We start from the raw sequence: 16736 nt of genomic DNA on the forward strand, positions 1-16736 counted from the left end.
TAGAAAATAAGAGGCTTGCTTTTGGGAAGGGTTGTTCAAAACCAAGTTTAGCTGGACTAAAAATAGGTTGTTTTTGTGTCATTGCTGTTTTTGGTATTCCATTAGTGAGCATGCAAAAAGGCCTGTAGGATCCAGAAGTTCATGGCTGTTGCATCCAGAAACAGTATCTACTGCAGAAGCTCAAATGAACCCGGTGGGGGGAGGTCTGAGGTTTACTGTGCCTCATTTCAGATTTTCATGTAGCATTTGAAATATGATTACCTTCTGTGATTGCTTCACTGAGTTATTTATCTTTAAATAACCTTTAACTTATCTTCTTTCCTAACATCTTGTTTTAAAAAAGTAACATTTTTATAATTTGAAGAAAGGTACCAAATTCCATAAAGTTATCATCAACAGAATACTCCTTGTCCCCAAACAAAAGCTTTTCTTTTTATTTTTTTCCTGTTTGGAAAGGGGGAAATAATAGCCACATAATCCTTGCGTGTATAGGATTGGAAGGTAGGTGGCATGGTGAGGGGACTCTGAAAGGTCCTCGCCTAGTGGGAGCTTCGAGGCACAATGATCATAAATGCTGTCATATTTCTCTTCCCAACTAATCTTTATATATTTGTTTTGATGTTCCTGGTACTTTAAGTTATTGATGCAAGTGCATTTTTCCCTATTGATTGTTTCATTACATCCTGCCACAGCTCTGTAGATTTGATTAACAACCCTTTCAGTTCATGGTTCTTCATTGGTAGATAAACACATTTTTCGTATATCAATAAGTTCCAAAGGGATTCACTAGGCCAGCAGAGAGGTTCTTTCATACATTTGGGGAAACGAACAAATAAAAAAAGGACAGGGCAAGATTATAGTCAGGAGCCATATTTCAGCAGCTTTCTCTCCCCTTTGGTAACATCAGAAATGCAGGTGATTTAAATTTCCTTGCACAGAGAGGAATGAAGAAGTTTGGAATTTTTATGCATGATCAGGACCTGTGTTTGGGAAAATGTAAACTCATCACAGTGGAAAATGTGTTGTTTGGAGTCTGGGGGTGAAAACAAAGCTGATGGTTTTGGAGAGATTGCCGGAGCCAGATGGCCTAGTACTTCCCCAGTCTGGCGGTCCAACTGCTCCCTCCTGGATAATATACAGCCATTTGTTCGGGGATATTTACGCTAGAGCTGTTTCCATGTGAATGTTTGAACAGCATTAAAAACGAACATATTAGCAGTGATGCATTTATCGAACTTGTATGACTGCACCCATAGACTGTTCCTAGGCCTTTACTTACATTGCTGAGAGGCAGAAAAGAGGAGGGTTTGGATGTTGGTGAATCTATATTGTTTATATAGTTGTTGAGCAAGGATAATTTGGTCTTAGTGAGTAATTAGAATATGTAAACACTTGGAATCAAACTAATTGCAATGATGGTAGCACCTAGCTTGAGGCTCTGTTGTGAGCATTATATGAACTCATACGTGTGAAGTGCTTAGAACAGTGATGGGCACACATTCAGTGTTTAATAAATTAGCTGTTTTTATTATTATTATTGTTATTATTAATATTGCCCCATTGGGTTGACAGAGCCAGTTGAATCTGCTAATACAGATGTAAATGTAGTTAAACCATATGAATGAAATATCTTTTATTACCCCTGGAAAAGGAAATATAATATGGGGTTGTTAGAATGATTCAGTTTTTATCTTGGCGTTTGAATAATATAAGGGATTTTATTTCTTGGAGACATAAAAGATGCATTCTAAAACTAACTGCTTTTGGTACACATTCTCTCTTTATTCAGGGCTGTGATGTAACTGAACAGCATACTGAATATGGTATCATTCCTTTGTAACTTTCCTAAGTCAGTCCTGAAAACAGCCTGCCTAGCTGCTGAAATTACATCTTTGTAATTTGGTCAACAGTAGCCAAATGGCTAATTGAAGCAAAATAATTTTTTAAATTTTATCCCACTATTATGTTGAATTGCCCTTTGACACAATTATTTATGAAATGTCAGATTTGTAGTGTTTTCTTTGGCGCAGGTTAATTTCTATCTAGGCCTTCTTCAACCTTCTGGAAATTTCTAGGATTACATTAGCTAGCACTTTTTTTCATTTTTTTTTAAATGATAAGCAGTGGAACTTGGTGGTCAGATGAAATGACTAATCACAGTGTGTTGCTATTGTAGGTGTTCTAATTATTTTTTGATTAGTTTCAATTCTTGGTAATTTGCTACCAAAGCCTTGTTGACAGTTTGTATTTAGAGGATGCTTTACTTCTGGTTGAAGGAGGTACATTCATGAACTATTTTTTTTTAATGCACTGATAAGGTAGCATGTTTGGCCTTTTATTTTATATGTGGAAAAAAGAATAACATATTTTCAAGTTTACTCTTTTGATTTAAATGGAAAATTAGGAGTTTTTGTTACAGACCTTCCTTCCTCCCTCCCTTCCTTCCTTCCTTCCTTCCTTCCTTCCTTCCTTCCTTCCTTCCTTCCTTCCTTCTTCCCTTCTTCCCTCCCTCTTTCTTTTTGTCTTTCTAAATTACTGATGACAAATCTCCTATTGTTTGATTGTAAACAAAATGGTTAATAAAAACATTTTGTTTCTAAAACCCTTTTGGATTTTGACAAACCAAAGTCAAAATATCTCCTTACCTTCTTTCTTTTGGCCTGGAACACAAGGAGTTAAACTATTAGAAAAGTAAACAAAGCCATGCTTAATTCTCTGTATTTCCTTTGGCATCCTATTGAAGTGTGATCCTGGTGTATGTTCACCGTGTATTTTTTGTTTTACTGTGTGGTCTTTATCCACAGTAAGTTTCAATTAACTTTTAAAACCCAGTGATTATTTTAGAAAAGCAGGGATGAATCACACTTCACAAGATGCCTTCTAAAATTGTGGCAACCAAGGCGGATTTTCACTATTGATTGATTTATATCTTTTTAAAGATATGTTAGGTTAAGTTATAATTGGGCATTTGAAATTGATGGTATTTTACCCTCTCACAGTATACCTTCTGCATTGCTGTGTAAGGATGTAAAAGTTTAATGACTCCTACTTTCTTCTTATTTTTTGTTAATTATAAAACATTCTGGAAAAAACCTCTACAATTTGGAAGTTAATTGAGTTTAAAAATAATCACATATTTTCTTTCTGCCTAATAGAGGAGGGCATTAAGAAAAGGGAGGTTAGTGTATCAGAAAAATATATCTCTAAATATGTCAAGTTTTGACAACTTGTTTGTCAATTTCACCAGGTTTTTAAAGTTGAGCTGAAGTGAACTCTGTTTACTCTTCTACCTTTTCCCCCTACACATGCATTCCTGCCACTTTAACGCATTTATTTGCCATTGGCAGGATTAATGTAAACATTATTTTCTACCTGATCCTGTCTCTTTTTTTTTCTTAGCTTAAAACTTCAACTCGCTTCACCATCAGTTCACTTATTTAAATAACATATTTTCTGTGCCTTCTCTTTCCCTCTTGCCCATCTCTGTAACAGTCCTCCCATCCTTGCTCCTGATAAACACATTGATTTATTTAAACCATTGTTGTCTTTGTTGCTCCCATAGCAGGCTACCTTCCTTGCAGGGAGCAGACGCATGATTTACTGTGGAGGATGAAAATAAGCCTTCTTCTTGGTGTGTCATTGTTTGGGCCCTAAACCAGCTGTCTATTAAAATGGTTTCACTTAAAGTAGTCACTGCTGTTGATATGCTTCCATGATCTTCCAGCTGATGCAGCCTCAGTGAGCTTTACTCACACCCCACAGAGGCATATACTTAAGTTAGGAAGAGAAGTAGAAACTTTTTCCTAAGTTGGTGTTCAAGCAGCCCTTTCCTTTTAGGCTGAAAGCCACACCCAGTCCTGGTGTGTGTATTAAATGTATGTGGTAGAGAATTGATTGATGTGTGGCTATCAGTTGTGTGTATAAGCTGGTGGGTGAATTTGGTGGCATTTTTTAAAGTCTTACTGTTGACACTTTGCCTTAGAGATATTCATCAGAATAAATTTATCATGGCTTTCTATATTGGATCTCATTAGACTCTTGGCCCATAACTTTTACTTGATTGTGTGTGTGTGTGTGTGTGTGTGTGTGTTTCAACACGCCTTTTTGGTAACAAAAACTGCTTTGGGTGAGGTTGAAGGTGGATCTCTCTTTGAGTTCCATTCCATAGCTAACTAACGCTGTTACGTCGCGGTTCCAGTTCACTCTTTTCAGAGGATTTTAGTTTTACACATAAAGTGAAAAGGCTCCCTCTCTCACTTTTATTTCAGAAGTCACAGAAGCAGCAAGTACCTCTTTCTCTGTGCTCAGGTGCAGAAAAACATTGTTCTGTTGAGGCCCCAAGGACAGGGACGGCCACAGAAGCTTCATGCTTCACTTCTTCCCAGAGTTCCTAACTATTTCTGAGCAAATCCAGGCTCATGCTATCATTTTTCTATGCTTGATTTCGAGAAAGAGTCTCCATGTTGACTGTGTTGCCGGAGGCGAAGTGGCAGTTTGGCATTTGGTGGAGAGATGTATCCCGGAGGCCCTGGGCCTTCAGCAAATGATGTTCTGTCACCGCAGACAAAAACACGGGATTCCTGGGGGCTCATGGATTATTGACCGCGGTGTCACATGCGTTTTTGCAGCGTGTCTTTAATTGAATATTATCGTGGGCCCACTGATTTTAATGGAATTGGCAGCCTCAGTAAAAATAATACATGTCATCTAGAAATAATCAAAACAAGGTCTGAGGTAACTGATACTCCCTCCTCCCCAAAAGAACCAAACTTTTTTTTTTAAAACAGGAGGGAAAACCCCGCACCAATACCTGTGAATTTATTGTATTTACCAAGTAACTTATATTAGTTAGCATGACAGAAAACTGAAGTTGAAACAGAGGTTATCAGGAGTCTTAAGAGAACATACAAAACAGTGATAATAGGATTTTACAGAAATGAGTGATTAGAATTTTTTAGCACCATGTATGAGATCTAACCAGCTGCTTAAAGTGTTGCTTCAGCTTCCCCAGCGGTGACTGCAGTAAATAAAGCAGGCAGATAGAATTTTTTGGTTTTCAAAATGCTTTCCACTGCCTTAATGCATTTTTCTTGAGTAAAGCAACTTCTTGGGTATTTGAAAAGATTTTTTATTTTAACGATACTGGAAAGAATCATCAATGTGAGCCATAACTAGAGTATGAACATTTGAGGGATAATGTGATATTAACACAATCTAGATGACCTCCCCAAAAGATAGTTATGAATTACACAAGGTGTGGGGGTCTGGCTGGTGATCTCTGATGGAGAGCGGGCACCACCTTCACCAGACGGTCAGAGGTTACTGCCTGGAGTGGACCTAGTTGGCAGCGAGATTTGATACTCTGAGAACTCAGCACCACATCTGTGGTGCTCTGGCCTGAATCGTGCAACTTTAAGTCTGAGGAAACTTCAGACAAACCCAAATGGAGGATATTCTACAAAAGAACTGGCCCGTATTCTTCAACAGTGTCCATGTCATGAAGGGCAAAGACTCTGTTATATTGGCAATGTAACAACCGAATGCAATAATTCATACTGGGATTTTTTTGTTGCTGTTATAAGGATGTTACTGGGTAATTGGTGAATCTCTGTAAGGTCTGTAGATGAGGTTATTGTATCTGTTAATTTTCTGATTCAGATAATTAGATATTCAAGATATTCTGTGGTTATGTAAGAGAATTCCTTGTTTTAAGGAAGTACAGGCTGAAGTATTTAGGGTGTGTCTGTAATTTACTACTAAATGGTTCAGAAAAAAAATAGAGAAAAGTAAAAAAGCAAATTTAGTAAAATGTAAACATTGGAGAAATCTGCGTAAAGAATATCTTGGACTTCTTACATTGCTGAGACTTTTCTGTAAGTCTAAAATTATGCCAAAGTAAAACTTTAAAATAACAGGCTAACCATAAAAAATCATTTTGATGGGCCAATGGTAGGGAGCTGTTTCCTTTTGAAGCAGACACTTTTTGTCATTTTTTAATTTGTTCCTGTTTTTGTTTTGTATGGAGTTAGATACCTTAACCCGAGCCTGGTCAAGGGTTTCCACACATGGTGTCTTAAGCTTTCCCCGTTACTTATAGCCTCTAAAAGTCCAAGATTCATAAATAAAACATATTAGAGCCAACCAGAAGTTACTGTAGCATCCATATGTACTAAATAAAGACAGTCTCTGGTTAATTTAAGTAGTTTTATCACCCAGCAGTTGAGGGTTCTGTGAATGTGTGAAAGTAATTTTATTAACAGTTTGAAGCTGTGTTATATAAGTATTATGCAGTGATGCAGTGTTAAGTTAGTTAAAATGTATCCCAGTGCAGAGCACTGCTCTACCAATAGCTGTGAGTTTTCCTTTGGCTCAGATATTAACATGTAGATCTTCCAGGAAGCTGAAGTGTCAGGGAAACGTCCTAGTGATCTCAAGCAAAATGTTTGTTACACACATTGCTAAAAACAGACAGAAACATCCTGGCTGGTGAGGTGGGTTGGGTCTTCACATTTTGAGAATCAGATGTTATTCTTCTTAGTTTAGGGAGATGACTGTGTGCCTTAAGCCCACACAGATGCTGGCACGCATTACTGTTCGGGTGGGTGTGCACCCTGGAGAGCACGTGTTTCCAGCCTGTTGGTGGGAAGAAGGGTTTTCCCTGGTTGATGAATCATCTCAGAGGAGACAGTGAGTGAACAGACTCATTGATCATACCTCCATTTGTTTCCTACCGCTCACCTCTGGAACCTACAAGTTGGGCCTGGAAGTAGTCAACAAGGTGGCAAATACGTACAAGTCTGTGTACTTTTCTGTATTTTACATCAGTAGTACCCCAATACACCTGCTGGGTTTTCCTCTCGCCGCTGATTAGGTGTATTTGTATTCTGAGTTGAGAGGACAGACGCCCATCTCACACACCGATGCAAAGAGGAGCGTTATCATAAGGTGGCTGACAGGCCAGAGAGGAGCGTGCCCCTTCCACTCACTTGGGGTTGGTCCTGGTCCTTACCAAAGTGTCAGCCCAGGAGGCGTTAGGCTCTTGAAAGCTAATTAGCCCGCAGCAGGGGTGGAGTGGCCAAGAACTCAATTCTGATGGTTTGTCCTCTGCTACTTGACTCCATTCTTAGCTCCAATCCTGCCTTTGTTTACAGGCCATAGTGTATGAAGGCCAAGACAAGAACCCAGAAATGTGCCGAGTCTTGCTCACCCACGAGATCATGTGCAGGTAAGGAACCCCTTATTCTCTCCCATGAATTAGCAAAGAGAAGACGGATTTGAATTCCGAATCTAGGTGAACTCAGGTTTATTTTGGGGTACACATTTATCTTCTATCAGACAACCTGAAGAGAACGGTTAGATCTGTGTATTTTGTACTAAATTGTCAGGCATCAGAGTGGTTCTCAATTATTTATTAGATTTCATCCTGTAAGACATACATTTCCATTTTGATATCACACTGTTAATGGGCACAAAGCAGAACCCTCCCCTTCTTCCTTTCAATCGAATAAAACACAATATAACCCTTTTAGTGTTAATATATGCACTCAACCGCATTGCCAGTGAAGTGAGTAAGAGTTCTATTGATGTCAGCAGAAGCCTCTGTTTGCTAAGACTTAAGGTATAGTTCCCCTTTTTAATTCTCCCACTTAAAAATATGACGCTCAGACACAGGCAGCGTTTCTCTTTAAATTGAGCGTGGATTTTCTTTTATTTCCCCCCTGGACTCTGATCTCTTAATCTTAGTTACCCTGTCTGCAACTATGACAATGTAACTAATATTTCTCAGGGTTAGTGAGCTTTTGGAAGGACAGCAAAGATGAGTCCCTGAAAGGTATAAAAATTCATGTCATCCACAAATGAGCATCTTTATTTTTTGCATGCTATCAGACTGAAGCTACATTTGAAAACAGGCCTGTGGCCTGTGGAGCACATTCAGTTCCATGGTCCCCCCCAAGTCCTCCACATGGGGGAGAGTAGACCAGAGAGCACCTTTGAACTTGCACTTTAGAATTCTTATTCTTTTTAAGATAACGCTGGTACTTTGCTCCTGATATATTCTGAGTATTTGGATAAAGCATGAAGATGCCACTATGCGTCAGAGAAAGGCTACTAATTGTTTGGTCAGCCATGCAGGCTCTCCCTGGCACACAGCAGGCGTGGCTCCTGACTGTGAGGCCCTGACCAATGAATACCCTCGGGATTTCAGTGTGGGCGGGTTTTATTTGCTGCTCGTGGACTTGTGGGGAAATCAGTCTTAAAACTCTACAGGTGGAAATAAATTAGAAAGGGCTTAACGTGTTCCCTGACCAAAATCTCAGATATTAACTTCTTTATCTAGAACTATGTATGTATCTAAAAATTTCCTTTAACAAACATAATTCTAATAATATTATTCTAAAATATACAGGAGTTTCACAACTTTTTGCTTCAGTGATTTATAAAACTTGTCAATTATTCCAAAAACAGTTTGCTTTTCTCTAACTTTAAAGCAGTAGCAAAATCCAAAAATACGGTCATAGATTTCTTAGGCGATATGATTAGGCAAAAATTCATGTTATACTGTATACAATCATACAATTACAGCTGATTTGCACTTTTTAGAATTAAAGGAGTGAAAACATTTTGAAAAGCATTAAAACACGACATCCTTTGTGTCACTATTTTTCAGACTATTTTAGATTCCCACAATTCACATGTCATTAAAATGATGGATCTCCACCAACAGGCCAACTAACATCTATATGTTATAGATTTGCATCTTATATCTGTACATGTTTGGACGCTGCTAGAAATAATTCTGTTCTTGAAATCCTTAAAGATATATTACGCCTTTCACACACAAGCCTACCCTCTATTAATGCAGTTTATATTTTTCTTGTCCTTAAAATTCATTGGTCCAAAGTACTTTATTATGCTGGTTGCTGTGCTTTACTGCTGATGTTCTTTCTATTTTTCAGAAACATAAAAATAGCAAAAAATAAAATCCTCAAGCCGCTGAAGGCAAATGATGCTGTTTGTACTGCATGGCTGAAAGGGAAAAGCCATATTCAAAATGTCATCCTGTTAATGTTACAGATTAGGGGTTTCCTGGCTGCCTATAGATGTGTAAGGGGTACTGTTTGTTTACCAGGCCGCCTTGACCCTATTACACAACCTGTCATCTATTGTGTGGCTAACAGTCTTTTAAATTGCAAATCTGATGCTCTTTAGGGGGCTTTAGGAAAAAAAAAAAATCTCACTTTCCACATCAACCTATTTCTCTTGATTTCTTGCCTGTTGTAAGTGGAAGTTGGGATGTGCTGAATTTGCACCAGGGGTGCAAATGCAGGCTCAATTATAAGCATAAAATTAGAGTCTGTTCACCATTAATCAGCCTGGCTAATTGCTATGCACCACCATTAGCCATATGGTGTGAAAGACAGCTTGCTCTCCCCAAGATGAAATTTCTTCATTGCAGACATGAAATAGTGAGGGCCCTGGATTTTAAAATAGCGTGTTTTAGATATTTAATTTCTAAACAACTTTCTGCTGTGCTTTCTATCAAGGCTAACAGCACAATAAAACTTTGCGTTTATGTCACAAAAGCTGTATATTTATAGTACGTTGGAGTGATAGTAGAGGAGATACAGAATTTACATCAGCAGGAAAGGGCTTGGGGTGATTCTGCTGTGTTGCAGGGAAAGGAGGAAAAAAGTAAAGGGAAAGAAAGGAAGGAAAGGAAAGAAGAAAGTTGTCTCAGGTGGTTGCAAATTTAAGAAATCTGTTTTGTTGTGAGGATAACCCCCTGGCATGAGCTGACTGAAGGACTCAGATTATAATTATTGCCACTCTTGAGGCAAAACCTCTGACTTAATGGCGTAGAGCTTTCTGTGGAATTCTGGCAGAGTGTCTACATTTTCGATAAATCGGAATCTATCATTACAGTTTGCTAATAATACCTGGCGGTTAAAGTCTTCATATGGCCCCATGAAGGATTTTTGTTTTAAAAGCTGGAGTCCATAAGGGATTTGATTATAAGTGCACCACAACATCCTGTGTTTAAATGAGAATGGAAAATAGGAACTACGCTCAGTAGATGGGCCCGGCTTCCAGCCTCCTGGGCAGGCTGAAGCCGATTTCCCTTTCCCCAGTGCGCAGGACCGTTTCAGGGGGTGAGCGCTCTGCTGAGGAGAGCGATCTTTTCCCATTGTCAGTGCCTGGTTTCTGGTGGGGCATGAGTTCATTCTCAGGGTTAGTTAGCCTCTTGCTTGATCTGGCCTCTTCTTCCTTCCTCTCTTGCTGGCTTATTCTGATTGTGTCCTTCAGATTCCCACTTCAGCGTGCTTGTTTCAGCGACGCATCCCTGGCCTTTGTCCTCAACTGCGGCCCCTTGTTAGGTACACATACCTCTTCTTCTTAAAAAAAAATATTTTATTTATTTATTTTTAGAGAGGGAAGGGAGGGAGAACGAGAGAGAGAGAGAGAGAGAAACATCAATGTGAGGTTGCTGGGGGCCGTGGCCTCCAACCCAGGCATGTGCCCTGACTGGGAATCGAACCTGTGATGCTTTGGTTCACAGCCTGTGCTCAATCCACTGAGCTACGCCAGCCAGGGTCACATGCCTCTTCTAACAGCCCTCAGCACGTTGCAACTATGGGTGCGCAGTCCGCCTTCCTTGCTATGGCAGGGAAGTTACTCAGTTTTCCTCTGTGCCTCGGGTATTCCATGTGTGAAAGGGGGGAAACTACCTATTATCTCGTAGGTGGTTGTTAAGATTAAATGCTCTAATCCCCATAAATGTTTGTCATGCTGCCTGACACAAAGGGAATTCTGAATGTCTGTTGGTATTATTTATAGTAGTAGCAGCAGTAGTGTTAGTATTAATATTAGTAGAAGCAGAAGTGGTAGAAGCCATAGCAGTGATTCCGAGCATCTAGCTAGGTGGCTGGCACGTGGACATTCAGAGTGAAAGGCTGAAGAGAGAACTTCGAAAGGAAGTGAAGTGTCTACAAAAGCATTTATGTACTTTGTTCATCCGAGGTGTGGTGCTTTGGGAAGTTTTCATTCATTCTTTAAGCACCTACTGTGCGCACAGCACTGTGGGGTGCTGAGCCAAAGAGGACTGAGTCCCGCAGTGGGAGAGCTGAGAAGTGAGGTGAACTGCGTGGCCCGATCAGTGGACTGCACTGCAGAAAGGTCCACGGTGAGGGGACGGCAGGCAAAGGACTGTGGCCGTTCAGAGAAGGCAGGTCATACGTGCAGACAGCAGCAGCCACAGGAATGAGGAGGAGGGTGAGGTAGGACAGGGATTTTAGAGGATGCATGAAGAAGTGTCTGGGCCCATTTTTTTTGGTGGTCCAGGTAGGATTTCTCTGTGGAGAGGTCACAAGGTGGGTGGACCTGTGGCTTGGAGCTGGGAAGAGAGTCAGGGCGCAAACTAACCAACTTCAGAGGTCTCTTCCCGAAGGTGAGAGTCGAAGCTCTGGGCCCACAAGGGACCAGCAAGGGCGGGAGAGTAGAGAGAGAAGAGCCCTAGGATACATTCGTGGGGGATAATCACATGTAGCAAGGAGGGGCGCGGTGCTTGAGAATTAGGGGAAAGCAGCTTGAGCGGAGAGGGCGTAGAAATAAGAGGAGGGTGTTTCAAAGACGGGGAGCCATCCCTGTACAGGCTGGGGAGCTCCAGATGGACATGAAGCCTGAGAAACGCTGCGAAAGGCCCCTAGTGAGTGAAGCCAGTTTTATGGGGGAGGCAAGAAGTAAGGGAGACTCTGGCAAGGAGAAAGTTGGTCAGCGAAGAAACTCACTTAAAAAAAAAGAAGGAGCAAATTTTTATCTTATTTAAGAGAATGGGAAGCCTTGACAATGCATGTAAACTGAGGGAAAGAATGGACTTGTCGTACAACTATTAATCAGACTCTTCAGCTAATTCCCATATCTCATTCTCCAGCCACTTTGGTTCGATAGGTAAGATGTTTTCCTTTTTTACTGCAAAGCTTAGAGAGTGATACGGTGTTTTTCTCCAGGTGAGAGAGAGCCTACACTTCCAGGAAAGAGTTGCATGTTCCTCCGATGAGGATGTGCAGGTCCCATGACTAGGAAACAGCTAACTGTTTCTCGCCCTGATTGATGGGGCTGCGTGTCAGCTCACTGGAGATGCGCCACCTGTGCCAGGCTGCTAAGGAAGAGACTCACACGCTTGCCTTTCCCTGGGTGTGCAGGATGGTCCAGGCAGTGCACGAGCCTGCTGGGGAAAAGGCTGCTGCTTTGAGTCTGCAGTGTGCTTATGGCCCCAGGGCCTGGGTACCCACTCCTGGGACGGGCCCCGATGCTCTCCTTTGGTTTGTAGGTTGAGAAGGGATGTGAAATAGTGGGAGTCCTGCCCGAGTCCTGCCCGTGACAAAGCAAATTAGGGTACTCTAAGGCCCCGATAGATACCTGTTTAGGGAGCCGGTCCCAGGCCTGTGTCTGGCACAGTGCCTGACACGCAAGTAGGAGGCTAAGAAACACCTTTTTGAATAGACGACCCATCAATAATCACACAGTAAAGAGGGCGTAATTATCACTGTGAGTCCTTGCATTACCACCGTAACTTTTCCTTCAAAATGCTGTTGCATCTGCTGCCCCATATACTGTATCGTTTCCTTCTGAGCCCTCTTCTGCCTTAAACGTAAGTGAATCTTTTTTTTTTTTCCAGCCATCCTTGGTTAAGGCTCACCCTGTGTCAGGTGGAGGCTGGCGCCCACCTTTCTGGGTCCTCCTGAGTTCAGCAGAAGAAAGCAGGGAGGTCCGCTCGGTGCACAGGGGCTCTTGTGGGCAGGAAACACTGTCACGGGAAGGAGGACAGGCCCTTGCTGTGCCTGCTGCTGGGGTTGGAACTAGGGAGCTGCAGGGGCTAGAGGTCAGCTCAGGGTAAGGGGAGCCCTTCCTCCCACGGACAGTTGATTTTAAAACTTTTCAATAGGAAAGTCATAATGCAGAATAAAGCAGAAGACTGAAGGTTGTATTTCAGTAAAATATGTACCCTCCATTCTTCCCCGTTCATATCCCACTCCCCATAGCTTATGGCTTTGAGGTTTCCATTCATTGACTCAAAAAATATTTTCAGAGTTCCTAAAGTGTGCAGGCTCAGTTCTAGTTGCTGGGGATACAAAGGTGGAGAAAAGATCTGAGATCTTGTCCTCGTGGGGTTTCCATTCTAGTGTGAGAGTCAGACAATAAAGGAGACGACCAGCAGATGTAAAATACAGTACGGTGAGGGCCGGGGAGGAGAGTGAAGCAGAGTGAGGGGCTAGAGCTGTCTGGGGGTGGGGTCAGGGAGGGCCTTTCTCAGGCAGCAACTCTGTGCAGACTTGCGTGAAGTGAGTGTGTGAACCCTGCTAGTGCCAAATCCTCTTTCCCTCCCTATCTCCCTCCCTCCCCCTCTCTCATGTTTTCCCTCCAGAAGCAGGACCATGCCATACATATTATGTTGCAACTTGGTTTTCTTAATTCATAATCTAATGTAGACTTCTTTTCATGATAGTGCGTAAAGACCCACCTTCATTCTTTTAAAAAAATGTTTTATTTTAATCTTCACCCGATGGCATTTTTTCCACTGCTTTTAGAGAGAGCAGAAAGGAGAGGGGTGGGGAGAGGTAGAGGGAGGTGGGGGGGGCAGTGAGGGGGAAGAGAGAGAGAGAGAGACAGACAGACAGACAGAAATATTGATTGGTTGCTTTTGCAACATGCCAAGACTGGGGGCATCGAATCTACACCTACAACCCAACCCGGGTCTGTGGTCTGACCAGGAATAGAACCCACAACCTTTTGGTTTTAGGGACTGTGCTCCAACCAACTGAGCCACACTGGCCAGGGCTCACTTTCATTCCTTTTTAATGCTGCACAGGGCTCCGTATACACATGTGAACGTACATACTGTATATATGCGTGCATGTGCGTGCGCACGCACGCACACACACACACACACACACACACTCTTGGGGTTCGAGTGGGCTCCTACCCCAGGCACTATGTTGTCGTCACCCGGGTGCAGAGCAGAGCCCAGGAATCCCGTCTGGGGAATGCTGAGATGCAGTGATGTGACCCCAGAGACAGGAACCTGTTGGGCTATTTTTCACCCTCTGACTAGAGTTTTTTTTAAAATAAGTGTTAAGTGACCCCCAACAGCCCCCTCATTCCTTCATCCCCTCATTCTATCCCTATTCTGTCCTTCCTCCTGCACTTCTGTTCAAATCTGCCTGTTCCCGGGGTCTCTCAGGGCACAGCACAGAGGGGTGGTTCTCATTTATGCTGTTTTTCGATTCCTCTGGCTTCTCTAACAGGCATTTTTTATTTTAAGAAGATGGGACATTGCTTAAGTCAAAGGACATGTCACCAGCTGACTGTGGCACTGGCCTGCAGAAGGTGGTTTGGCGGATGTGGCCATGCGGGGGGTGAGATGGGGGTGTTGAGGCCCTTCCTTCCATTAGCAGTGCCTGCCCATGGGGCAGCTTGGCTTGCTTTCTCTATCACCTCTTTTCTTGGGCTGCATTCCCCTCCCAATGCATTGTGTTCACTTATGACATTGACCAGTCAGTCCAATACTTGAGCTTAATTAATAGAACAGAGAACTGTTCTAGTCTAGGCCTGGTGCTACTCCTTAGGTAAGCAAAATGGACAGTTTCTTCCTTTATGAAGGACATGAGTTAACGAGGGAGGGGTGTGGAAAGAGAAAGACAGCAACCAGAAATACACAAATATATATGTAAGAATGCATTTTGCATTATGTTAGGGGCCCTGAAAGGAAAAAGCAGGAAAAAACAAACTTGGGTTAAGAGCAGGTGTCAGGGCCAACCTCTTGGAGGAAAGAGCCCAGAGACTGAGGTTTGAAGGGGTCCAGGGGCTGACTGACTAGGGAGGGGTCAGAGGAGGAGCAGAGCGGGTCGGGGGGCCTGCCCTGGCCTGAGCCTGGGGCCAGACTGAGCTTGCCACATCAGAGACATTGAACTTGGCCAGCGAGGCCGCAGCTTGGCAAGTTGGAGGAGAGTGACCGGAGATTGGGAGGTGGTCTGGCATCATGTCACACCATAGATTTATTCTAAGTGCTGTGGGAAGGCATTAAGAGGTCTTGGGCAGTGAGGTGGTGATCCAGTCCCATTGACGTTTGGTAAAGGTCACTCAGGCTGTTGCAGGGAGATCAGGTGAGAGGCCACGGGAGGAGTCCAAGGAGAAATCAAGGTGACTCGGACCAGGGTGGTGGCAGTGGGGAGGGAGAGAATCAGATATGCTTGAGACGTAGGTTCTACCCCACAGTTATCATCATGCAAGTTGGAAGAGTCCCTGGTGGGCATTTAGTCTGGGCAGGACCTTGGTGAGGGCACGTGGTCCCTGCGGCTTTCCTTGGCCACTGCTGTTTTCTCCCTGGGTAAAGGGGGCCTTGGTCTCTCTTGATGGGCTGCTCTTGGAGACTTGCTGCCTCTGCAGAGCACAGGGCAGCTCTGCTCAGACGTGGGGGAGGAGGCTGGAGGGGGCAGGACCCGGGAGAGACAATGATGCCGAGCACTTAGTAGGCCCAGCCTTTGGGCCCGGCTTTGCTCTCATCTTGCACTGAATCTGCACCCCCTCACTTAGAGGTGGGTAGAGCAACTGCTCCATTTCACAAGTGAGGAAACTAAGACCCTATGAGTGACAGCATGTTGCTCAAGGTGACACAGGTAGCTCAGTCCAATTCCAGAGCCAGTGTTCTCGACCACTGTACTCTTCTGCCCCTGAAATGTAGAGGCTCAGAGGTCAGGGATGGTGAGTTGAGTTTTTAAGTGATTTTTTTACTCACATCCCACCACTGTACTTCTCATTTCTTGTCCCCTCATGTGTCTCTTATGCATTGGGAGACTGTGGGCTTTCAATCCCCAGAGTCCTGGTATAGCAGAACTCTGGCCTGGAGGAAATAGTTCCCTCTTAATCAGAAAGACAAAGGCTATAGGTGGTGGAGTGGTTCTTAGCTGGGGTTTTGAAAGAAGGAGATACAATTCTTGCTATTGCTTTCTGCACATATGAGAGACACACAGAATTAGCACCAAATTTGGAAGCCGATTCTCTTCTCAGGGATATAGTTACAGCCAGGAAAGAGACTTCCCAACTTTGGTGAAAGACTCCCTATGAAGAAGAAGTATTTCTGGGTCCTGCAAGTGAAGTTCAATGTTTGGTTCTCTCTGGCAGCTCTAAATTTAGGCTGTATGATTCACTGAGTCCAGTGTGTGTGTGTGTGTGTGTGTGTGTGTGTGTGTGTGTGTGTGTGTTTCACATACATGTGCCTGTGTAAGAAAGAGGGAAGAAAGTGCATTTTATTCTTGGTGCATGGTAATGCACAACACTTGGATAACTTCTCTCCTCCTTGGCTGGTCAAACATGTGCTTTTATAGCGCGCCCCTGGGTGTCGCCTGCCCAGTGGACACATGCTTTATTTGCAAATGAGGCTCGGATGGCTAGGCTTTCACTGACCATGGGTAATTTTCAAAAACCATAATTTTTTATTTTTTAGAAGCATCTCAGTTAAACAAACAAACAAACATCTGAGAGCCTTGAGGTCACAGCTGGGGTGGGATTTGGATCGCGGGTTCTTTTCTTGCCCACGGCTGCATTTTCTGACTTGGTAAAGGGTGCCCATGGTCAGAGCTGCTAGGCCTTCGATCAACTGTCCATGGTGCTTCCAGAGAACTTAAGTGGTGGCCAGCTCAGAGCTCGAAAGCCAGAGGACAAGCTGATCTCCATTTCCT

At 43.1% G+C, this 16736-nt stretch overlaps 1 protein-coding gene across 4 annotated transcripts in view; it reads left to right on the forward strand.

Annotated features, from left to right (window-relative positions):
• EBF1 (EBF transcription factor 1) overlaps positions 1-16736 on the forward strand; it is a 378394-nt gene that overhangs the window by 7586 nt on the left and 354072 nt on the right. For all 4 annotated transcript variants that reach the window (XM_045826138.1, XM_045826160.1, XM_045826169.1 and 1 more), the window contains exon 5: positions 7152-7225. In XM_045826138.1, the coding sequence (XP_045682094.1) occupies positions 7152-7225 (74 nt within the window). The remainder of the gene's footprint in view (positions 1-7151; positions 7226-16736) is intronic.

Source organism: Phyllostomus hastatus, unplaced genomic scaffold (assembly GCF_019186645.2).
Source record: "Phyllostomus hastatus isolate PE091 unplaced genomic scaffold, TTU_PhHast_1.1 phas_contig_150, whole genome shotgun sequence".
In the NCBI taxonomy this organism is placed as follows: domain Eukaryota; kingdom Metazoa; phylum Chordata; class Mammalia; order Chiroptera; family Phyllostomidae; genus Phyllostomus; species Phyllostomus hastatus.